The sequence below is a fragment of the Homarus americanus genome, unplaced genomic scaffold, assembly GCF_018991925.1.
Source record: "Homarus americanus isolate GMGI-L3 unplaced genomic scaffold, GMGI_Hamer_2.0 scaffold7217, whole genome shotgun sequence".
Taxonomy (NCBI): domain Eukaryota; kingdom Metazoa; phylum Arthropoda; class Malacostraca; order Decapoda; family Nephropidae; genus Homarus; species Homarus americanus.
The window spans coordinates 219,688-245,851 of NW_024711888.1; the positions used below are offsets into that span (position 1 = coordinate 219,688).

General features: G+C 46.7%; 1 protein-coding gene across 1 annotated transcript in view; it reads right to left on the reverse strand.

Annotated features, from left to right (window-relative positions):
- The window catches only part of LOC121858969 (discoidin domain-containing receptor 2-like), a 137,312-nt gene that overhangs the window by 101,701 nt on the left and 9,447 nt on the right, over positions 1-26,164 (reverse strand). The window contains exons 2-3 of the mRNA XM_042355630.1: positions 24,418-24,520; positions 7,006-7,237 (exon numbers count right to left, since the gene is read on the reverse strand). Coding sequence (XP_042211564.1) covers positions 7,006-7,237; positions 24,418-24,520 — 335 coding nt within the window. The remainder of the gene's footprint in view (positions 1-7,005; positions 7,238-24,417; positions 24,521-26,164) is intronic.

The following is a 26,164-nucleotide window of genomic DNA, read 5'->3' on the forward strand; positions in this document are numbered from 1 at the left end:
ACACACACACACACACACACACACACACACACACACACACACACACACATCAACTTGGCCGGGATGAAAATATTGGACAACTATTCTATCCATCTATCTATCAATCAATTATCTCTTAAAAATAAATCTATCAGGCAATCAATTTCCAACCTGTCTATATCTCTGTCTCTGTCTCTGTCTTTGTCTCCGTTCTTTCTGTCTAGCTTTTATCAATTTACCTATGTCCATTCATCTATCTAGCCATCTATCTATCTATCTAGCCATCTATCTATCTATCTATCTATCCATCAATCTATCTATCCAGCTGTCTGTCTATCTCTTACGGAAAGGATCTATAGGGATTTAAATATGGAAAGGAAGGAAGATATGATGAAGAGATGGGAAGGAGGGAACAGGAGAAAGGAGGGAAAGGGAGGGAGGGAAGGGAAGAGGGAAAGGAGGAGGAGGAAAGGGAGGAATGGAAGGGGTGGAAGGGGAAAAGGGAGGGAGATAGGGAGAGAAAGGGAGGAGGGAATGGAAGGGTGGAAGGGAAGGGGGGCAGGTAGGTATGTCCCCAAATATGTCACAAATTAAACAACAATAAAAAATACAGTTTCATTCTGGCGACATTCCATCTGTTCTCCTCCCCTTCCCACTCACCTCCCTCTCCCATTCCTCACCTCCCTCTCCCTCACCTCTCTCCCACTCCACCTCGTCCTTCTTTTCCCTTGCTTTCTCTCCCCCCTTCTCCTCCATCCCCCTTTCCTCTCCCTTCCTCACCTCATCCTCCCATTACGTAACAACTACATGTGACCAAACTAAAAAAAGTAAAAAAATAAATAAAATAAAAATAAATAATAATAATAATAATAATAATAATAATAATAATAATAATAATAATAATAATAATAATAATAATAACAATAATAATAATAATAATAATAATAATAACAATAATTAGTTAACTTGGACACGGAATAGAGAATAAGGATGTATTTATAACAAGGTAGTAGATAGTGGAGGATCCTACAGCTTCCCGTAGAATATAGGGAAGCTGAGATGAACATAGCTTCCAGTAGGATCTAGGAGACACTGAGATGAACTACAGCTTCCCGTAGGATCTAGGAGGACGCTGAGATGAGCCACAGCTTCCCGATGGACGTGGCAGAGCTAGGCCAGGGTCAGCAACATCACTCAGAGGAGGAGCTGCGGTCTTACAAGTTTCTCGACAGATTTACTATCCGGCAGTAATAGACGGAGGGGGGTGCCGGAGGGGAGGGAGGGGAGCCGGGAGGGGGAGCTGGGAGGGGGAGACGGGAGGGGGAGCTGGGAGGGGGAGCTGGGGGGGGAGCCGGGAGGGGGAGCCGAGAGGAGGGAGCCGAGAGGAGGGGAGCCGAGAGGAGAGAGCCGGAGGAGGGGAGCCGAGAGAGAGGACAGGGAAGGAGGGAAGAGCCAGAAAGGAGGGAGGAGGGGTCAGGAGGAAGATTATGACGGTAGAAAGGAGAAAAAGGAAAGGAGAAGGATAGGTGGAGAGAAAAGTGGATAGGAAGAGACGGGGATGATGGTAAGAAGGAAGAGGATGAGAAGGAGAAGTAAGGAGGAAGGAAGAGTCGATAGAGTAGATGAAGGGAGGATAAAAAGGGGGAGATAAAGTAGATGACGATACCCCTAACCTCCTCCCTTCTCTTTCCATATTTATTACTGTCTCTCTTATCCCCTTTCTCTCCCTTCTCTATTCTACATCTTCTCTTTCATCTCTTTCCCATCACCATCACCCCTCTCACATTCAGTCTCTCACTATCCACCCCTTTCCACCTCCCCACACCCTCCCTCACCACCCCATTCCTAACTTACCCCCTCATCTCTCTCTCCCACTACCTCCCTCACCGCCCCTCACCTCTCACTGGGTCCAGACTGAGAGGCCACAAGTAGAGGCATCGGCCGTCGTGTTTTTACTAGAGGAAGAATAATCCCATTTGAATATATAAACCAGAGGAGTTAACACTATAGCCTCCAGCAGGTAAATGGATTATCCCCTCCCACTTCCCTTTCCCACTCCGCCCCCTCTCATCCCATCCCACCTCCACTCCTATCCTCCTCCTTCCCTTCTAATACCACCACCACCACCACCACCATCCCATCTCCTCGCATTATCTGTTCCACCTCCACACCCCTCACATTCCATCAGTATCATCTCCCATCCCATCTTTCCTCACTATTTCCCCTAGTTGCCGAAGCTACAAGTGCATTACGAAAACAAAGAATTCTGGGCGTACATGGTGAGGGGAGGAAGAGGAGGAGGAGAGGGAGGAAGAGGGAGGAGAAGGAGGAGGAGGAGGAGGTGGGAGAGGAGAAGAAGAAGAAGAAGAAGAAGAAGAAGAAGAAGAAGAAGAAGAAGAAGAAGAAGAAGAAGGAGGAGGAGGAGGAGGAGGAGGAGACAGATTGTCTGAAAACCCAAACGATTTCACGAAAGAGAGAGAGAGAGTTATTCTTTTCACAAACCGGCAGAGGACTTGAGCTTTTAGCGGGGTATAAAATGTTCCCCCACAAGAAAACATCATTTAGTACTTCAGTAAAGAAAGAATTGCAAAGCGATTCTCCATTCCCGCCCCAACCAGACATCTCCACGGCAGTTTTTTTCCCCGCAAACTGTGCTTGAATCAAAAGGTAAACAAACAAGTATAAGGAAGAGTATCCTCCTCTCCCTGCGGGTAAAAATATATACTCCTAAACAAAAGAGCATCACTGCGGTTGTTTGAAGACGGTTGGATCCCCCCTGGTTTAGGGTCGGGTATCCTCTAAATTAGTTCGGATCCCTTGAGGGAGACAGGAGAAGGACCGTGTCTGTCGCGGCCACAAGAAAACTCTGATATTTTTGTAAGCTTTGCGTCTCCTCCGCCGCCCGAAGTTTGATGGCGGCTGTGCAAAATTCAGACGATGTCATTTTGTTTTGCAGAGAGAGAGGTCCTAGTGTCTGTGTCTGGTTAATATATTATTTTAACACACACACACACACACACACACACACACACACACACACCTCCATCTCGTCTACCTATTCGAGCTTTGATTTATCTCTGATTAATAATGTTAATAATATAATATTCTTTTCCATAATCTGACGATATAATTATACAGCGATATATTTCCACCAACTAAACATATAAATTATTTCTGACGCGAGAGTTAAAGGTTTTATTAATCATTTTATTGAATTAATTATATTTATTATTATTTATTATATTACGTTTAATTGTTTTGGTCAGAGATATTGAGGAACAGCTGATCTCCTCCTCCTCCTCCTCCCACTCAGTGTATGTCAACAAAAAACAGCTGATTCTCTCCCTCCTGCTCCTCCCACACACTTTCACATACCTACCCACCACCCACCCACCACACCCACCCACAACACCACCAAAGACACCATACCCACCCACCCACCACCCACCCACCACCCACAGACCCACCAACCCACCACTCTTAAATCGTATCGTTTGTGATTGATTGATGACCTGGGTGTAGTTAGGTGGTTAGCTCCCCCTAGTTGTGTCTCTGACCCTCTCACCTCACCTAGAGAGGGGTGTTTGAATCAGGTGGGGGAGGTGAGAGGGTGAGGGAGGGAGGGAGGTGGGTGGAAGGGATAGGAAAGGGGTAGAGTGGATGTTAGGGAACGGTGAGGGGGATATAGGAGAGGCCAGGAGGGTGGGAGGTGGGAGGTGGTGAGGAGAGGCCAGGGAGGGTAGGAGGTGGGTTGAGGAGAGCCATGTCATGAGGTCGAGAGAAAGTGAGAGAAATTGAACAAGAGGAGAAAGTGAACGACACACACACACACACACACACACACACACACACACACACACACACACACACACACACACACACACACACACACACACACAGACACACACACACACACACACACACACACAACACACCCTGACCTTAAGATCAACAGAAGAAGAAGAAGAAGAAGAAAGAAGAAGAAGAAGAAGAAAGAAGAAGAAGAAGAAAGAAAGAAGAAGAAGAAGAAGAAAGAAGGAAGAAGAACAAGAACTAGCACTTACCAACACAACATTCTCTCAAACTAAGCAACAGTCATGTTTTTTTTATTCCCATTTTTGTCAAAGTTTTAAAGTTTTCTCCTTTACCCCTTTCCCCCCTCCCACTCCCTACCCCCTCACCTCCCTTACCTCCTCTCCCACCCTCCACCCCTCTTACCCCCTCACACAACAGGCGTCAACAGAATCTCAACATACGACATTTTCATAAACATTCTCCACATTCATTTGGGTCTTGGATATATTTAACGCCATGTTGGTGTTGAGGTCAAGGCGTTCTCACATCTCCAGTTTACGAGGAAATTTTCACTTACGATCCTTTAAGATACGTACATGTGTGTGTGTGTGTGTGTGTGTGTGTGTGTGTGTGTGTGTGTCTGTGTGTGTGTTTTTCACCTTCATATAACAATTATTACTCTGAAGCCGTAAAATTATAATCTCAGGAAACTTAATCGCGTAATAACACAGACGTCAATATAATCACGACGTAATAACACAGACGTCAATATAATCCATGACGTAATAACACAGACGTCAATAATCCTGACGTAATAACGATCAATATAATCTGACGTAATAACACAGACGTCAATAATCCATGACGTAATAACACGACGTCAATATAATCCATGACGTAATAACACAGACGTCAATCCATGACGTAATAACACGGTCAATAATCCATGACGTAATAACACAGACGTCAATATAATCCATGACGTAATACACAGACGTCAATATTATCCATGACGTAATAACACGACGTCAATATAATCCGACGTTCACGAACGTCAATATAATCATGACGTAATAACACAGACGTCAATAATCCTGACGTAATACTTGACGTCAATATAATCCGGACGTATAACACAGACGTCAATAATCCATGACGTAATAACACAGACGTCAATATAATCCACGACGTAATAACAGACGTCAATATAATCACGACGTAATAACACGAACGTCAATATAATCCATGACGTAATAACACAGACGTCAATAATCCATGACGTAATAACACAGACGTCAATATAATCCATGACGTAATAACACAGACGTCAATATAATCCATGACGTATGACACAGACGTCAATATAATCCATGACGTAATAACACAGACGTCAATAATCCATGACGTAATAACACAGACGTCAATATAATCCACGACGTAATAACACAGACGTCAATATAATCCATGACGTAATAACACAGACGTCAATATAATCCATGACGTAATAACACAGACGTCAATATAATCCATGACGTAATAACACAGACGTCAATATAATCCATGACGTAATAACACAGACGTCAATAATCCGACGTAATAAACGACGTCAATAATGACGTAATAACGACGTTTATAATCCGCGTATACGACGTCAATAATCTGACGTAATAACACAGACGTCAATAATCCATGACGTAATAACACAGACGTCAATATAATCCATGACGTAATAACACAGACGTCAATATAATCCATGACGTAATAACACAGACGTCAATAATCCATGACGTAATAACACAGACGTCAATATAATCACAAAATATATATATATATATTATCATTGTGTTTGTTTTACCCAGCGAGTCTTACAAAAAAAATAATAATAACTTGTTTGTTGTGGAAGCAGCGGTGTGTTTACAAAAGAGTGCAGCTCCCCGCCGCCATATCTTACCTTGGCGCTGATTTGCATATTGTAGTATACTGTGTTTGTAAACCTCACTCACGAGTTTACTTTAAGGCTACTGTACCTACCCCGTGTGTTGGATATACCAGGAAGGTGTTGCTGTGTCTATAAGGGGTTCTCTCTCTCTCCTCCTCACCCACACAAAAGTTTAAATCATGCACCGTAATACACAAACTTTCGCGTTGACTCTCTGGGACTTTGACTTCATTAAAAATTTAATATGCAGCCAGGTTGAGGCTCCAGTTTACTAAATTATGTTGCCAAACTTACGAAGACAGCTGCCTTGTGGGTGGACACATCTGTTTTATAGTAGAACACCTGTCCAGCTATAACAGGTGTGTGGGGGCATATATGTTACCGGGAGACACTATACATCTGTCTGGTTAAACCTGACAACAACTATAGTACAAATATAAACGACATAAGTACTGTACTCACCTGGTCACTGTCCCAACACCTGTAATCACCTGGTCAGTGTCCCAACACCTGTACTCACCTGGTCACTGTCCCAACACCTGTACCCACCTAGTCACTGTCCCAACACCTGTACCCACCTAGTCATTGCCCCAACACCTGTACCCACCTAGTCACTGTCCCAACACCTGTACCCACCTAGTCACTGTCCCAACACCTGTACCCACCAGTCACTGTCCCAACACCTGTACCCACCCCAGTCACTGTCCCAACACCTGTACCCAACCTAGTCACTGTCCCAACACCTGCCCACCTAGTCACTGTCCCAACACCTGTACCCAAACCAGTCACTGTCCCAACACCTGTACCCAACCTAGTCACTGTCCCAACACCTGTGCCCACCTAGTCACTGCCCCAACACCTGTACCCACCTAGTCACGTCCCAACACCTGTACCCAACCTGGTCACTGTCCCAACACCTGTACCCACCTAGTCACTGTCCCAACACCTGTACCCAACCTAGTCACTGTCCCAACACTCTGTACCCAACCTGGTCACTGTCCCAACACCTGTACCCACCTAGTCACTGTCCCAACACCTGTACCCACCTAGTCACTGCCCCAACACCTGTACCCACCTAGTCACTGTCCCAACACCTGTACCCAACCTAGTCACTGTCCCAACACCTGTACCCACCTAGTCACTGTCCCAACACCTGTACCACCTAGTCACTGTCCCAACACCTGTACCCACCTAGTCACTGTCCCAACACCTGTACCCACCTGGTCACTGCCCCAACACCTGTACACAATAAAAGACAACAAGGAAGATAGACCCCAGTTTAAGTCACTCACCTTCTCACTGTCCCATCGCTTGTAGGTGTACCAGTTGTTGACACCTGGTCTCCAATACTCCAACATGTAGTTCTCGACAAACTCTGCTCCCCGGCCGTTACCGAAGCGTCCTTGGCTCTCTGTAGCGGAGATGACGTGTATGGTCTCCAAGTCGATCTCCAGGTATTCCTTGGAGTCCGCTCTCCCTACCATCTGCCGGGGACACCAAGCCTCAGCACGCTCCTTGTTTAGCCTGGGAGGGTGGGGAAGACAAATAGTTCCATTATTACTTTGTCTCCCGTGTGGGTCTCTGTGACACAAGATGGTCCCAGTATTAAAGGCCAAATTTGCTGACTCTTCCATCATCCATTCATTCTCTCTCTCTCTCTCTCTCTCTCTCTCTCTCTCCCTCTCTCTCATCAGTGGTGGCTCTCTTAACAGTTGTTAACTATGTAATATGTATAACAGGTGTCTCTCTTAACAGGTGTATAACAGGTGTGTCTTTAACAGGTGTGTCCTGTAAGTGTACCTCCTCCATGCCATTATCAGCCTTATCATTCTCCCTCCTACCCCATCATTCCACCCCTCCCTCCCCATCATTTCCCTTCCTCACCTCAACCTCCCCTCAACCTCCAATCTCCTCCTCCAACAGAATTTACCAAGAATACGAAGAAAGAAAGAAAAAATCATTATAAAAATAAACCCTTTAAAAATATCCTGAGTAAATATTTGCCAAGGAAAACTTATCAGGAACCACAGACAACGGGGAGGAAAAAATAATAACGAGGAAAAATTGTTGAGACTTGGAGTAAGCAGAGAACTAACTTTACCTCCTCAAACATGACTCCTGCCCCCTCCTCCCCACACTCCTCCTCTCCTCACCTCTCTGCCCCCCCACCTGCCCCACTTAAAAAAAAAAGGATCTATATATAAACCCATATTTGTTTTTCTTCGGTGTTGAGAGAGAGAGAAGAGAGAGAGAGAGAGAGAAAATTCCGTCTAATAAATTGAAAAACGACCTGCAAAAAATAAGAGGGTGAGGAGAATGGGGGAGGGTGAGAGGGGTGGGAAGGGGAGGGTTGAGGAGATGAGAAGGAGTAGGAATCTGGATGGGGGGGGAGGTGAGTGGGGTTGGTGAGTGGAAGGGAAAGGTTGGGGGGTGAAAGAGGTGAGGTGATGTGAGGTGGAACATGAGGTGATGGGAGACGAAAGGGAGGGGAAGGGGAATGAGAGGAGGGGGTAAATAGGGAAGGAAGGGAGAGAGAGAGAGGATGGGGGTCAGTGGCGTCATCTGTGGGCACATTATTCAACTAATTTCGACAACAGTGGCGCCAATATGGTAATCCCCTCCCTCTCGACCCTCCCTCCTCTCGACCTCTTCCCCCCTCCCCTCGATACCCTCCCCCTCAGAACACCCCCTTCCTGACAGCCGCTAAGATCCCCAACAATTTATGGGGGGTGGAAGGGGAAGGAAGGAGATATGGGTGGAAAGGAGGATAGAAAGACAGGGAATGGGAAAAGGAAAGAGAGAGAGAGAGAGTACACAAGGTGGTGGATGTCTCCCTTGTCTGTGTGTGATGGGTAATTCCCTCTTCCTATCCTCCTGTCCTCCTCCCATCCTCCTCTATCCTCATCCTCCTCCATCCTCCATCCTCCCACCCCCCTTTAGGTTTGTTGTTGTTGTCGTAGTTCTACATTGGTCTCCAGTTTCCAGGTAAACAACATTCCTGTATTTCCATACCCCCGTTGAGAATAATACTGACACACACACACACACACCACACACACACACACACACACACACACACACACACACACAAACACACACACACACACACACACACAACAAAACACACACACACACACACACACACACACACACACACACACACACACACACACACACACACACACACACACACACACACACACACCACTCACACACACACACACACACACACACACACACACACACACACACACCACACACACACACACACACACACACACACACACACACACACACACACACACACACACACACACACACACACACACACACACACAAACAATTTACCGAAATCAATCCATTTTTATTTGCACAGTGAAAAATATAATTACTCAACAAATATTTTTGCTCACACCGCTAATATATTTCTAAATCTGATAATTATTTCCGATTAATATGGATTAGCTGGTTTCTTCGTGCTAACAGGGACAAAAAATAATAATTGGTTGTAGCGTTTCCGGCGTGACTGTTCGAAGCTCAACAGAGGCGGGAGGAGGGTGGAGTGCAGCGAGATTTAGAGTTTAACGTTGGACGAGCAGGGATGGAGGTGGAGGCAAGGTGAGGTGGAGATGAGGGGGAGAGTGGGGAGGAGTGGGAGGAGTGGAGTGGAAATGGGGGGAAGAGTGTGGAGAGAAGAAGTGGGGAGGAGGAGTGGGGAGTGGAGGGAGGGTGTGGGGTGGAGGTGGGAGGAGTGGGGGAGCAGGGGAGTGGGGGAGGGGATGGGGGGAGGTGGGGGGAGGAGTGTGGGGGGAAGAGTGGGAGGAGGTGGAGTGGGAGGTGAAGTGTGGGGAGAGGGTGGGTGGTGAGAGGGAGGAGTGGGGGGGAGGAAGAGTTGGGAGAGGGAGTGGGGTGGGGGGTGAGGGAGGGTGTGGGGAAGGGTGTGGGGAGGGTGGGAGGGTGGAGAGGAGTGTGTGGAGGAGTGGGGGAGGGGCGTGGGAGGGGAGTGAGGGGAGGAGGATTGGGGGGAGGTGGAGTGGGGAGGGAGGAGGTGAATGTAATTGAATGTATTTATAGTTTATTAAAAGGTAACAAAACAAGACCACAACCATATACAAAAGAGTAATCACCCTACTAATCACACACACACACTAATCACCCACACTACACCTAATCACTCCCACACACACTAATCACCCCACTACACACTAATCACCCCACACTACACTAATCACCCCACACTACACACTAATCACCCCACACTACACACTAATCACCCCCACAATAATAACCCCACAGCACACTAGTCACCCCACATCTCAAACTAATCACCCTACACTAATCACCCATACAATCATCACCCCCACACTAGTCTCCCCACACTAATCTCCCCACAAGAAGTATTATAAGTTAAAATAATAAGTTGCCTCAGCCTGACAGATTGAGAGTCTACTGTATGGCAATGAGTCTAAGAGGATTACTTTATATATGGGATTAATCTCTATATGTAGGATTAACTTGGGTTACTGTCACTCTATATAGGATTAACTAGGGTTACTGTTACTGTATATAGGATTAACTAGGGTTACTTTTACCTTATATAGGATTAACTAGGGTTACTGTCACTCTATATAGGATTAACTAGGGTTACTGTCACTCTATATAGGATTAACTAGATTAATCTCAACAGACTGACTACAAAAATATTTCAGATTAGTCGATAGGATTACAATTCTCTCTCACACACACACACACACACACACACACACACACACACACACACACACACACACACACACACACACACACACACACACACACACACACACACACACACACACACACATTGCCTAAACAATAAAATTTCCTCAACACAGTTTATAAGGAAAAGCAAAGAACAAGACACGCCTTTCCCCCCCACCTCCCACCTAACCTCTCCTTCACACTAAGAAACGTAATTATCACACTAAAAAACTGCAAGAATAAATTAACTTATTTGGTTCATCAACGGCGTGAAGAGCCTTTTTACCTGCGCAAATCACTCGCGAAGATCCCTTACCTGCGGCATATCACAGGTGGCGTGAAGAGCCTTTTACTTCCACGGGCATATCAATATCATGTGGCGAAGAGCCTTACCTGCGGCATATCATCACAGGTGGTGAAGAGCCTTTTACCTGCGTGGCATATCATCACAGGCGGAAGAGCCTTTACCTGCGGGTATAACATCGCCAGGTGGCGTGAAGAGCTTTACCCGTGCACAACAATAATCGCCAGGTGGCGTGGAAGAGCCTTTACTCGCGGCAAATCATCACAGGTGTGGCGAAGAGCCTTTATCTGGTGTAAATCATCACAGGTGGCGGAAGCATTTTTACCTGCGGCATATCATCACAGGTGGTGAAGAGCCTTTACCAGGCAAATCATCAAGCAGGTGGCGGGAAGATTTTACCCAGCAGTGGCAAATCATCACAGGTGGTGTGAAGAGTCTTTTACCTGCGTATATCAATTGCGTATGAAGAGTTTTTTTACCATAAGGTAAATCACTGTTATGTGCGTGAAGAGCCTTTACCTGCGGGTATATCATCGTATAAGTATGGAAGAGCCTTTACCTTTAACATACAGGTATGAAGAGCTATATCATCACAGGTGGCGTGAAGAGCCTTTTACCTGCGGCATATCATCACAGGTAGCGTCCCACATCATCCCACAGAGTCATCCACACAGGCCTCCCAAGAAAGAAAAAAACACCCCACTCCCATCATCCTAACAAGGGCCTTCCACATAATGGAATCATACGGCGCCGAGTTTCATCACTAATGAAATATGGATTATGCAAATTAGTATCGGAGTATTGACGCAGACAGCAGCAACCAACAATCTGTGATAACACCAATAGATGGGCCATGTTGATAGGTGCTTAATGGTGCTTGTACGCGGATTGGCTGCCTATAGAGACGAGGAGGGGTTGGGGGGGGGGTGTTACCTAACGATGATTGTGTGGGATTGGTAGTTCAAATCGTTAGTAGAATGATTGGTGATTGGTTCTGTATACTGTGATGATTGTTAAGAGATTGGATGGCAGGAAGAGACACAATGGCTTTATGAAACGAGGATTATCTCTTTGTCTCTCTCCGTCTTTGTCTCTCTCCGTCTTTATCTCTGTCTGTCTCTCTCTCTCTCTCTCTCTCTCTCTCTCTCTCTCTCTCTCTCTCTGTGTCTTTGTCTTTATCTCTCTCCGTCTTTATCTCTGTCTCTCTCCGTCTTTGTCTCTCCCCGTCTTTGTCTCTGTCTCTCCCCGTCTTCCAGAGAGATGCGTCACATTACTGAAAGATGCATCACCTTAATGAGATATGCGTCACATTATTGAGAGATGCGTCACATTAATGAGAGATGCGTCGCATTGTTGAGAGATGCGTCACATTAATGAGAGATGCGTCACTTTAATGAGAGATGCGTCACATTACTGAGAGATGCGTCACATTACGAACAGTAGTTAAGGCTATATGAGAATGCAATTGGCCTAATCGATATATTTAGGTTAGGTTAGGTTAATTGAGTTAGGGATCATTTAAGTGGTTAATATCATACAATTTAATACCATCTTTCTCCATTATATAAGAAATAGTGTTCGGGGCAAGACCGTGCTAAACCCAGAGCAACACGAGGCGCCACAATACTGCTAACGTTGGTAATCAGGACAAATAAATAATCAGAATTGGTTGAGATAAAATGTTTCCGCTGCCATAATAAATTGGTGCAGTCTGTCATACAAGGGAAAATGTTTAGCCATTATGATAGAATACTGTTTTTAGTGGAAGGGTTATATGCAAATGTCTGCTATCTGCACAACGAGGCGGGCGTAATAATAACAGCAGGGATTTTGACCAGCCTTCCCTACCATAGTACCGTACGTAATATACAGCAAATGTTTACATATAGAGCTGTGTCCGTGTGTGTGTGTGTGTGTGTGTGTGTGTGTGTGTGTGTGTGTGTGTGTGTGTGTGTGTGTGGGTGTGTGTCTGTGTGTGTGTGTGTGTGTGTGTGTGTGTGTGTGTGTGTGTGTGTGTGTGTGTGTGTGTGTGTGTATATACTGTCTACATTTCATTGTTGGAAACAATACGGGGAAATTGGTCTTATTCTATAAATTGGTTAGTCCCTGAGCTGAGCAGACACTTTATTATTATTACATCAGCGTGTTGGAGGCCAACATAATGGCCACCAGGCCACCCAGGCCACCCAGCTAACTCCACACATTCAAATGAATCATGTCTCCTCGAATCTGTCTGGCGAATCAGGTCATCCAGACCTGCGCGGAGGGGGGGGTATACTAATCTGCGCCGCAGACCGCCACCGTTTTGCCCGCGCTTTTTCGGACGCTCGCTGCTAGCCAATCAGGAGCCAGGAATCCCTCCTCAACAGGCGCGGCTCCGGCCACCAATCAGCGAGGGTGCCGGAGACCACGTGACCGTCCAGGGTGTGCAAGGGCTTCCTCTAACCTTCCATCACAATGACGCTAGAGTAATATCCAGTCGCCCGCGAGCTGCTGCAGGAGGTAATGACCGCGGCCATTGTTGCCGGCCAGATATCACTTGCAGGCGGGAATGGCAGTCGTCTGGCTGACTTGGCTCCTCCGGCTCATTTCCGGCCACCTGGAGGGGACCCGACCCCTCCTGATATATCTCTTCGTCTACCCACAGACTGTCAGTATATGGTGGTGACGCTCTCCACCACACACACACACTATGCCACCACCTTTACTTTTCTCCACCAGCTGTTGTTGGCCACTAAACAATACCCTGTTACACGTTGGCCTCTAAATATATACAGTTCCACCGTTAATTTAGGAGGCAGACATAATATATTTGCCTCCACACACACACACACACACACACACACACACACACACACACACACGTCCACCTGTTCTTCACCCCTCACCCCGTTAATAACATCCTCATTTACCGCCAAATTAAATAAATCGTCACTAACATAAACATTCCTTTTCACGCAAAATATATTATTTAACCTCGGTCCGCTAAGTATTTATCTGCCCAAAATAAATTAATAGTTGTACATATCACGATACTGGTGAAGTTGTAGAAGTATTCTTATCATGAGGAATAACTGTATGGTAACTCTTCCAATAATAACATCTATAACAGGAGAAATATATGTTATCCTATCATAATAACATGACTATAATATATATCACGTGATTATCTACCTGACATACATACATACATACATACATACATACATACATACACACATACACATTAACTATTAAATAATGTGGTTGAACAAGACGGCAATATCGTCATTATTATCATTAGTGGTAGAGTCATAACAACAAGGGGTCATTACTCTCACAACACACGCGAACAACAACAACAATTTACAACAATTCGGTTCATATGTTTATTCTGGGCGGTGGAGTAGGTAGTGGATGTTGTTGTGGTGTGTGGTGGTAGTGGTGGTGTGGTAGTGCTGGAGGTGGTGGTAATTGTGGTAGTGGTGGTGAAGACAAAATTAATGATATCAATATTAAAAAGAGGAGGAATAATGATACTTACATCTGTGTTCATATAGTGCTGTCAACCACCACCACACTGAGGTACACCACACACAGGTACACCACACACAGGTACACCACACACAGGTACACCACACACAGGTACACCACACACAGGTACACCACACACAGGTACACCACACACAGGTACACCAAACATTAGGTACACCATTACCCACATTAGGTACACCTACACACACAGGTACACCAAACACAGGTAACCTACACAATGCTTAAGACAATGTTTAGATTAAATGTTAGGAACGTTAGGTTGAGTAGGTTAGGTTAGGTAGTTAAATGTGGCAGGTAAGGTCTCTAGAGAGTGTGTGTGTGTGTGTGTGTGTGTGTATGTGTGTGTGTGTGTGTGTGTGTGTGTGTGTGTGTGTGTGTGTGTGTGTGTGTGTAATACTACTAATAATAACAATAATAATTAACGGTTTATTAAGATAACATGGCAGCCACAAGGCGGAAAATATGCAATGAACAGAGATGATAAGTTACATATGGTGGAATCGGGGAGTGGGTCACTTGATTGACAAAAGCTTTCAATACAGAACCATAGAGTCAACATATATATTAACTATAGATCTGGTACTGAGGGAGCTGGTCTTGTAGACATACTTGTGACCTGATATTGACGCCAACAAAGTCCTTCCCACTGTTTGGATGGCCGTCGTGCCTGGGTGCTAAGCCGCTCCCTCACTACAGCTGCAGACGTTCAGCACATTCACCACGTGGTCCGGGTAGGTCCTTCAGCTCTCACAGGGTATTGGAGATGGTTCTTGTTCCTCGTGTGATGTAAATTGATTGGGAATTCATAGTTCCTCACCTGGGTGGAGTAGGGAGTTCTCATTTCTCTCCTGATGTAGTTTGGAGTCTTTCTTGACTTCTCATACAGTGTTGGTGGTGGCGAGTGTACGGTGGACAGGGTGGGTCTGGTCCGCGTCAGGTCAACGTTGGCCACTAAACACCGATTGTCGCTCTAGCAGTTGTTTCTTTCTTTCGAGTTAAAATGATCACTTTTGTATATCCGTTGTGGGTTGATCGTCAATCTTTGCACTGTACTGTTGGTGGAGGATGTTGATAAGTCCAGATGGGGAGGAGGAGATGGGGGAGGCCCGACAGAACAGGCTGGCAGCTGTCTCCAAGGCCTAAAACACCACAGCCACCTTAGGGGACAGCGCCGAGTACAGTAGGTCCTCACCCTATGGAGACTGTGTGTGTGTGTGTGTCGCATTGCACAAAAAAAATCGAACAACGAAGATACATATATAAAACTAAAACAAATGAAACAAAAAAAAACAAAAGACGCGTCAAGTCGAAACAAACAAAACACAGCAACAAATAAAAATAACAACAACAACAATGTCAACAATAACAAAAGCAGAATAAAGACTAATTAGGAAAATGACTTACAGGTAACACAGGTAGGAAAAAATTGGCACTATACACGAGAGAGAGAGAGAGAGAGAGAGAGAGAGAGAGAGAGAGAGAGAGAGAGAGAGAGAGAGGAGAGAGGTGGGAGTGGTAAAATGAAGTAAAGAGGGGGAGAGAAGAAAGAGAGAAAAGAATGGTAAAAGAGAGAGAGAGAGACCGAGGAGAGCAGGAGAGAGAGAGAGAGAGAGAGAGAGGAGAGAGAGAGAGAGAGAGAAAGAGAGAGAGAGAGAGAGAGAGAGAGAGAGAGAGAGAGAGACGTGTAATAAAGAAAATGGGGAAAAGGTAAAGAAAAACGAGGAATGAGCAACAAAGAGAGAGACGGAACAATGAGAGGAGTGATGATGGTGAGAGAGAGAGAGAGAGTGGGGAGTATACCGTATTACCTTATTCCTCCCCACCACCTCCTTCTCTCCCCAACACTACTCCCCAACCCCCCCATATTAAAAAAAACCCTCCCCATCTCCCTCATAGTGCCTTCTTGCCCGGGGATGTCAACAATGTATCCCCTCTCAATACTTGCCAAAGAAATGTACCTCTCAAACTTTGTTGTCAGAGCCAGAGGGACGTAACCCACACACCCGGGCGGAGGAGGAAGGAGTATAACCAACAGCTGGGGAGCTTATGTCCTTCAGTGTCGCTAATGGTGGGTGGACGGAAGGACTCTATTAAGGATCTCTAGTGTAGAAGTCTGGTGAAGGACTCTAGTGAGAGTATCTAGTGAGGGACTTTACTGAAGGATTCTATTAAGGATCTCTAGTGAAGGACTCTGGTGAGAGTATCTAGTGTAGGACTCTACTGAAGGACTCTATTAAGGATCTCTAGTGAAGGACTCTGGTGAGGGTCTCCAGTGAAGCACTCAAAGTACTCTACTGAAGGACTCAACACAAAAAGTACAGTACTCTAACCAAGGACTCCAACATCCTACTGTGAAAGGACTCTACTCTAGGACTCAGTAAGACTGGTGAGCTGCAACAGAACCCAAAGGACTGACGTATATAAAAGCGTTCACAGAGGCCGTTCCTTTCAAGGACTCTCACGACGAAGGACTCTAAGGAAGGAAGGAAGGAGGTGGTTGGGAGAGAGAGGGGGAGGAGGAGGGGGGAGGGAGGAGGAGGAGGAGGGACAGGGGGTTCGTATAAATCATCCAAGCATAAAAGGACTCCATCGTAGGACCTCTAGGGATAGCTGGGGATAAGGGCGTTCAAGGAGCCGGTGGTGAGCTTGGGACGCGGGTTACGTCTCTAGCGGTGCCTGGACCGAGTGAATACTGAGGAGGATTCAGGTGAACTGCTCCAGGTATTACAAAATCATACAAGGAACTGAAAATAGTCACAACATAGAGGGAGAGAGGAAGAGGGGGGGAGGAGGGAGGGTAGAGGGAGAGGAGAGGAAGGGGGAGGAGTGAGAGGGAGGAGAGGGAGGGTAGAGAGGGAAGAGAGAGGGGAGGGGAGAGGGGAAGAGAGGAGGGAGGAGGGGGAGGGTAGAGAGGGAGAGAGAGGGGGGAGGAGAGGGAGGGGTGAGAGGGGAAGGAGGGAGGGGGAGGAGGGTAGAGAGGGAAGAGAGGGGAAGGAGGGGAGGGAGGGTAGAGAGGGGGAGGAGAGGGGGGTGAGAGGGGGAGAGAGAGGGGGAGGGGGAGGGAGGGAGGGGTAGAGAGGGGAAGAGAGGGGGGGAGGAGAGGGGAGGGGAGAGGGGAGAGAGGGGGGAGGAGAGGGAGGGTAGAGAAGGGAAGAGAGGGGAGGAGAGGGGAGGTAGAGGGGAAGAGAGGGAGGAGAGGGAGGGTAGAGAGGGGAGAGAGAGGGGGAGGAGAGGGAGGGGTAGAGAGGGGAAGAGGAGGAGGGAGAGAGGGAGGGCAGAGAGGGGAAGAGAGGAGAGAGGAGAGGGAGGGTAGAGAGGGGAAGAGAGAGGGGAGGGGTAGAGAGGGGAAGAGAGGGGGAGGAGGGAGGGAGAGAGGGGGAGAGGGGAGGAGAGGGAGGGTAGTAGAGGAAGAGAGGGGGAGAGGGAGGGAGGGTAGAGAGGGGAAGAGAGGAGGGAGGAGAGGGAGGGTAGAGAGGGACGAGAGAGGAGGAGAGAGGGGAGGGAGAGAGGGAAAGAGAGGGGAGGAGAGGGAGGGTAGAGAGGGGAAGAGAGGGGGAGGAGAGGAGGGTAGAGAGGGAAGAGAGGGGAGGAGAGGGAGGGAGAGAGGGGAAGACAGGAGGTAAGGAGGGAGGCAGAGAGGGCAGACAGGGTGAGAGGGGTAGAGAGGGGTAAGGGAGAGGAATAAAGAGGAGAGCTAAGAAAGCAAAATGATGAAGGGAGAGAGAGAGAGGAGAGAGATGCCCTTTAAACTATTTTAACCCCTTTAACTACCTCACGCCCCCTTAGACTACCTCACGTCGTCTTAGACTACCTCAGGCCCCCTTAGACTACCTCAGGCCCTTAGACTACATCACTCCCCTTAGACTACCCCAAACCCCTTAGACAATCTCACAACCGCCTTAAATTATCTCACGCCCCTTTAGACTACCTCATATCCCCAGACCACCTCACGCCCCCCCAGACAACCTCACGCCTCCCTTACCCCCTTTAAACCACCTCACGCCCCCTTAACTCGGCTTACCCCTATTAAGCCACCACTGCCACCAATTTGGATTAACCCAATTTGTTAACCATCATCCTTTTAAAATACTCCCACCACTCTGGCCCGCTAAATTGGGTTAACTTGGGACCTTGTTACCGTCTCACACACACACACACACACACACACGGGCCAAAAATTCCTCCCTTGTTAAGCTGTCCTCTGCTGCATAATATATTCTGCCGGGACAAAATATAATCCTTGGTACCCCAAAAAATATATATCCCTGTTATGATACTCTCTCTCTCTCTCTCTCTCTCTCTCTCTCTCTCTCTCTCTCTCTCTCTCTCTCTATCTATCTATCTATCTATCTATCTATCTGTCTCTCTCTCTCTCCACTATATTATTTGGATACATTATATAGGTAGAGTGCTATATTATAGGTTTATGAGACATGGGTAATATGACTTTATATAATTGTAGCCATAGTGGAAGCTCTTACATTGTCTCTTTTTCTCTAATATAACCACTCAAAATATTATAGCATTAGTCCCATTATAATATAGTCCCGTGATATAGTTGGCGTAATATAGCCATGTAATATAACCACGTATTATTGGTCCCTAATATAACGACGTAGTATGGCCATTTAATATAGCATAATATAATATAATCTACTTATATAATCATGTTAATATAGCCACGCCGTCATTGTAATATAACTCTCATATTCTCTATTTATTTCTCAAATATGATTTTATATGATATAGGATAAAATAGCCACTACTTGTCCTTCATATAATTAAGGTAGATATATTAGGTGAACATATTATTATTTCACTGACATATTATATTGGTATGACTATAAATTGTCTGACATATAACGCTGGGTAGGAGAAAGAGGTTGGGTCAGGGTAGGTCAGGGTGATACGAGGTAGGTCAGGGAAGATTAGAACAGGTCAGGGTGATAGGAGGCAGGTCAGGGAAGATAAGGACAGGTTGGGGTAGTTCAGGGTGATACGAGGCAGGTCAGGGAAGATAAGGACAGGTCGGGGTAGGTCAGGGTGATACGAGGCAGGTCAGGGTAGATTAGGATAGGTTCAGGGTAGGCCAGAGTAGGTCAGGGTGACACAAGACAGGTGAGGGAGACACGAGGCAAGTCACATTGAGTCAGGGCGACACAAAAGAGATCAGGTCATGCTAGGGCAGGTCAGAAGGATCACAAGGCAGGTCAAGTTAGGTTTCAAGGACACACTTAACCTGCCAAACAACGAGTCAGATCCACTTATATACCACAGACAGACAGACAGACAGACAGACAGACAGACAGACAGACAGACAGACAGACAGACAGAGACAGACAGACAGACACAGACAGAACCACCGCCATGGCTACCCCCTTCTCACCTTGTCAGCTGAACCTCGGTGAACTGGCCGCCGACCCTCCCAACCTGGTTCATTCATTACGCCCCGACATCCTAATTACAGCCCAGCTTAAAAGGGCGAGGTGTTATGCTGAGGGTTATGGTGTTATGTTGAGGGTTATGGTGTTATGTTGAGGGTTATGGTGTTATGTTGAGGGTTATGGTGTTATGTTGAGGGTTATGGTGTTATGTTGAGGGTTATAGTGTTATGCTGAGGGTTATGGTGTTATGTTGAGGGTTATGGTGTTATGCTGAGGGTTATGGTGTTATGCTGAGGGTTATGGTGTTATGTTGAGGGTTATGGTGCTATGTTGAGGGTTATGGTGTTATGTTGAGGGTTATGGTGTTATGTTGAGGGTTATGGTGTTATGTTGAGGGTTATGGTGTTATGTTGAGGGTTATGGTGTTATGCTGAGGGTTATGGTGTTATGTTGAGGGTTATGGTGTTATGTTGAGGGTTATGGTGTTATGTTGAGGGTTATGGTGTTTTGTTGAAGGTTATGGTGTTATGCTGAGGGTTATGGTGTTATGTGAGGGTTAACATGTATCTTATGTCGTGTCCAGGAGGAGGAGGCAGAAAGTAAGAGTCGTAGTAGTAGTAGTAGTAGCAGTAGACGCGGGGACAGCGAGCCTTCTTTGACATAAGGATTTTTGATCCCATGGCCGCATGTCACCGTAACTTAGCTCTCAATGCTGCACACAGGAGGAACGAGAACGACAAGAGAAGGGCATACGGGGAGAGGATTCAGAACGTTGATCAAGGCAGCTTCACTCCTCTAGTGTTCACAACCTCTGGTGGGATGGGACCAAGTGCAAGATGCTTCTATGCCAGATTCGCGGAGGTGATCTCCGAACAGTAGCAGCAGCCCAGAAGTTATGTTACAGCCTGGATGAGATGTCGACTGTCCTTCTCTATCCTTCGGTCGGCTTTGCTCTGCCTCAGGGGAACGAGAGCATCGGTCCCAAAGCCGACAACAGTTGCAGATATTGACTGAGGCAACAGTCACTGAATGCCGCATAGATCTGCGGCTCAACTAATTCAACACAGCTAGGATAGCTACTTATGTATTAGGATATTTAATTTTAAGGTAATAAAATGGCTGCGAAGATGTGGCTATTGGGGGAGGCTGGAGGCCACGATAAGAAGTACAGTAGTAGTAGCAGTAATAGTAGTAGTGGTAGTAGTTAGAGGAGAAGGAGGTGAAAGAAAAGAAGAGAAAGAAAGAAATAAATAAAGAAAGAAAGAAAGAAAGAAAGAAAGAAAGAAAGAAAGAAAGAAGAGGAAAAATAACAAGAAATACCTCACATAATTTGGACACCTTAAGGTCGAAACTAATGCACATAAAGTACATAAATAAGACACTAAATAACGCATAGGTAAGATGCTAAGGCCGAGGGCTGAAGAAAGTGTTATCCTGTTCCCGAAGGAGTGGTTGAAGAAGTCCTACACTCCCTTCCTTCGCCTTCCTCCCCACAACCCTACAAATTCCTCCCCCCAACCCGCAGCTTCCTCTCCCCACCCCCCCTCGTCTCCCTCAGCCCATCAACTTTGTGCCCCCACCCCTTAGCTCCATACCCATCCACCCCCCCATCCCCACTTCCTCCTCAACCCTACACGTCCCCCACCCCCCTCCATATCCCCCCACCCCCCTTCTCCTCACGTGATTAATGCTCGACCTCGCTAATGACTTGATCGATCCTCCTCAAATGAAGCTTCGACTCAGCTGAATAAATCATCAGCGTTTTAATCTATCTTAACCCTGGCTGATAGTGGCCTCCTGACCTCCACCAAAACTTCCCAAGATTACCTCACACCTCCACCATAACCTCCCAAGATCACCCCACACCTCCACCATAACCTCCCAAGATCACCCCACACCTCCACCATAACCTCCCAAGATCACCCCACACTCCACCATAACCTCCTGAGATCACTCCCCACACCTCCACCATAACCTCCCAAGATTACCTCACACTCCACCATAACCTCCTAAGATTACCTCACACCTCCACCATAACCTCCTGAGATTACCTCATGCACCCACCATAACTCCAAGATCACCCCACACCTCCAGCCATAACCTCCCAAGATCACCCCACACCTCCACCAAAACCTCCCAAGATCACCCCACACTTCCACCATAACCTCCCGAGATCACCCCACACCTCCACCATAACCTCCCGAGATTACCTCACACTAACCAACTCACCTAAATACCTCACCTAAACACCTCACCTACATCCAACTTTCCGTGATGCGAGAGGTAATGGCGTCCAAAGTGAGTTGAGACTGGAGTAATTAGAGGTCGTTCTTTACCCCTGAACTGTGAGTGAAAAACTATATTATCGGGTAGGTTTTAATAGCTCTGTGTCCTGGGAGATAAGGGAGATAGGGAGAGATAAGGGGAAGGGAGATGGGGAGGGGGTGGGGAGAAGTGGGGGAGGGGAGAGGTACAGGAGATGTGAGGTGAAGATAAGGGGAGGATAAGTGGAGGGAGAATGAGGAGGGAGGGTGAGGTACTTGGCGATAAGAGGGTAGGAGGAGATAAGGAGGGGGAGATAAGGAGGTGGGAGATAGGGGAGAGGGAAATAATGGAGTACAGAAATGAGCTGTTAACCCTTGGCTGCTCCTCCCCCTCTTCTCTAACCCCTACCTATATCCCTCCCTTGCCTAGTTCCTCACCTTCCTTTCATCCCCCTCTCCTCCCCTCACCCATCATCCCCTCTCTTCTAGCCTCCCCTCCTACCCCTTATCCCTCATCCCTCTCCATCCACCCCCATGCCCTCTCCGTCACCCCATCCTCCCTCCGTCACCCCCTCATCCCCTCTCCGTCACCCTTCCCCATCCCCTCTCCGTCACCCCCATCCCCTCTCCGTCACCCCCCTCATCCCTCTCCGTCACCCCCCTCATCCCTCTCCGTACCCCCCATCCCTCTCCGTCACCCCATCCCTCTCCGTCACCCCCTCATCCCCTCTCCGTCACCTTCCCCCATCCCCCCTCCGTCACCCCATCCCTCTCCGTCACCCCCTCCTCCCCTCTCCGTCACCCTTCCCCATCCCCTCTCCGTCACCCCCTTATCCCTCTCCGTCACCCCCCCATCCTCTCTCCGTCACCCCCCATCCCTCTCCGTCCCCCCCCTCTCATCCTCTCTCCGTCCCCCCCATCCCCTCTCCGTCACCCCTCCCTCCTCCTCAAAGACCTTACACCTTAAACCAAGCTAATTACTTGAGCAACTGCAATTGGTTGTAAGGAGAAGAACCCAGCTCACTCACTAACTTATCTGACGGTTCAGTTCAGTTATCGCTCTGTTGACTTCCACACTTCAGACCCAATCAAACGTGACGGTGATTAGGGGATTGATGACAGTATGGTGATTAGGGATTGATGGTAGTATGGTGATTAGGGATTGATGGTAGTATGGTGATTAGGGTTGATAACGTATGATGATTAGGGATTAGGGATTGGTAATACCAAGAGGAGATAATAGTGTTAATTTACGATACCAGGGATTGTAAAGGCTGTGTGAAGAAGATACTAAACCAATTAAAATCTTGGTAAATTTGGCGCGAGATAGGCAAAGCGGTTCAACCAATAAGAAGTCTAGAAATCGGGCGGGAAAGAGCCACGGTGCCTCAACCAATCAAAAGGCTGGAAATCTGGCAGGAGACGAGCATGACGCGTCAACCAATCTGAGGCTCAGAAATTTGGCGCGAAAGGACTATGACGTCACAACCAAAAATAAATTGAGTTTCTTGGTGGATTAATAAAGAGATGAAGGAAGAGGGTGAAGAGAAAAAAGGAAGAAAGGAAGGAAGACAAGGAAGAGGGAAGAGAGGAAGAAAGACAAGGAAGAGGGAAGAGAGGAAGAAAGACAAGAAGAGGGAACAAAGACAAGGAAGAGAGGAAGAGAGATAAGGAAGAGGAGAGAAGAATAAAGACAAGGGAGAAGGAAGGAAACAAAAAAGAAGGAAGAAAGGAAGAACGACAAGAAATAAGGAAGACAAGAAGAGGAAGAGGAGAAAGGTTGGTGAGAGAGACGATCATAGACAAGACTGAAGGAAAGAGTTATAAATTACACACACACACAGAGACTCACCTGGCGGACACACACACACACACACACACACACACACACACACACACACACACACACACACACACACACACACACACACACACACCATCCATACACCCTCTCAGCTCTCTCTGACCATCAACGACCTCATCTGCAGGTTTGGTGAGAAGCTTCTGCACCATCCTCGACACCGGCTCCTACTACCACAGATCCCTCGCCCGAGAATGCTGTTCGACACCACAACTGCATCCAGCCCATACGAGCACTAACTGATCGCTATAAGAACAGCCCAGTCCCAACCATTGTAATTATCAATAACTTGTAATCAACCAGTGTATTCTTATGCACTATATTTGAAATGCCCTGTAGTATGACTTTTCCCCATCTAGTTATTATATATCATATTTGTATCACTTATATTTATTATATTATTTGTAAATTAAGAGACATTCCAATTATGTAACTGTATATTTTCAGCCTTCTGCTGCCATGCTCTCAATAAACCGTTAATTATTATTATTATTATTATTATTATTATTATTATTATACATACACACACAATTACTATTATTACACACACACACACACACACACACACACACACACACACACACACACACACACACACACACAGGTAGGAGACTCACCTGGCGGAGACAGGGCCGGTGACAACATCGTAGGAGGAGGAGGCTGTGACCTGATGGTCCTCGATGTGGCCCGACTCCATCCCGAGGGGCGAGGAACATCCCGCTGTAAACAACAACAACGTCAGTCACACCAAAACATGTCCAGGACCGGTTGGTAACACGTTTTACACAGGTTACAGTAAATACAGTACATTTTTTGTGTTTAGCGGAGAATATCAAGAGTTACTAGTGTGTGTGTGTGTGTGTGTGTGGTTTAACAACACGATGCCTAACATGTTTTAAACGTGTCTGGATAATAACTTAACACGATACAGTATACTAAGGGGTAATTACCGTTCAGAGACACCTTACTCCCCCTCATTAGTACCTGGACATCTGAGTAACAGCTCCACGATCACATAATTAAGACGGACGGACGGACGGACGGACGGATGCACAAACGCACACCCAAGAAAATCATCGTACTGCTCTTAATGACAGCAGTGTGTGTGTGTATGAGAGAGAGACCTAACTCACAGAAACTACACTCAGCTACGGTATAAAGTGAATAACTAACTAACTAACTACACCCCAGTACACAATAGAAACCTTAAAATAACACCCAAGTAACTACACAACCATACGTACACACCCCCCCTACAGGCCACAACCTCCCGTGTTCACAAACTATAAAGACAACCTGAAGGAGAAACACTGGACAGGTAGGGTTCACGGAGGGGGCTATATCACCTGGCCGCCAGTATAATTAGATAAAAATAGGTGAGCCTCCCGATTACCTAATATATAAGGATTCTCTGTGTGTTACATCACCGCCAGGATTTTCCCAGCGTGAGCCTCGGTCTGTGTGGCACGAGTTACGACGACCGGTGAGGCAAGTGTTACGACGACTGGTGTGGCAAGTGTTACGACGACTGGTGTGGCAAGTGTTACGACGACTGGTGAGGCGAGTGATGTTGACGACTGGTGAGGTAAAGTTACGACGACTGGTGAGGCAAGTGTTACGACGACAATTGAGGCAAGTGTTACAACGACTGGTGTGGCAAGTGTTGACGTAAGGCGTGTTGGTGAGGCAAGAGTTACTAGGACTGGTGAGGCAAGGTTACGACGACTGGTGAGGCAAGAGTTCGACGACTGGTGAGGCAAGTGTTACAACGACTGGTGCTGGACTGTGGGCAAGTGTTACGACGACTGGTGAGGCAAGTGTTACGACGACTGGTGAGGCAAGTGTTACGACGACTGGTGAGGCAAGAGTTACTAGGACTGCTGAGGCAAGAGTTACGACGACTGGTGAGGCAACAGTTACGACGACTAGTGAAGCAAAAAAGATCCCTTAAAATACACAACATGGGCTTCGAGTCTCAAGAGGTGGTTAAGTTATATTTACCTCCTAACCGGTGAGAAAGAGATAGATCAATAATTTACCCTAACAAGAAACATAATAACACCAACCTGGATTACACACCATATGAACAACAGATACAGGTTGCTAAATGGTCCAACAGGTGAAGAGGCTACTGATAAACTCTACGGTGTTATCCTGCCGTGTTTAACTTACTGGTGCCGTCAGTGGCATGAGTGTGAAAATGTGTAATACATTAGCTGGTGGTGTTAATGTGATGTTAAGAATGTATGAATGTGTAGTATAATAGATGATGATGTTGAGTTAAGAATGTATGAATGTAACAGGAGTCAATGAAGCAAGACACCACAAATCCTCTCTCCTCCATCTCTTCCTCCCTTCCCCTTA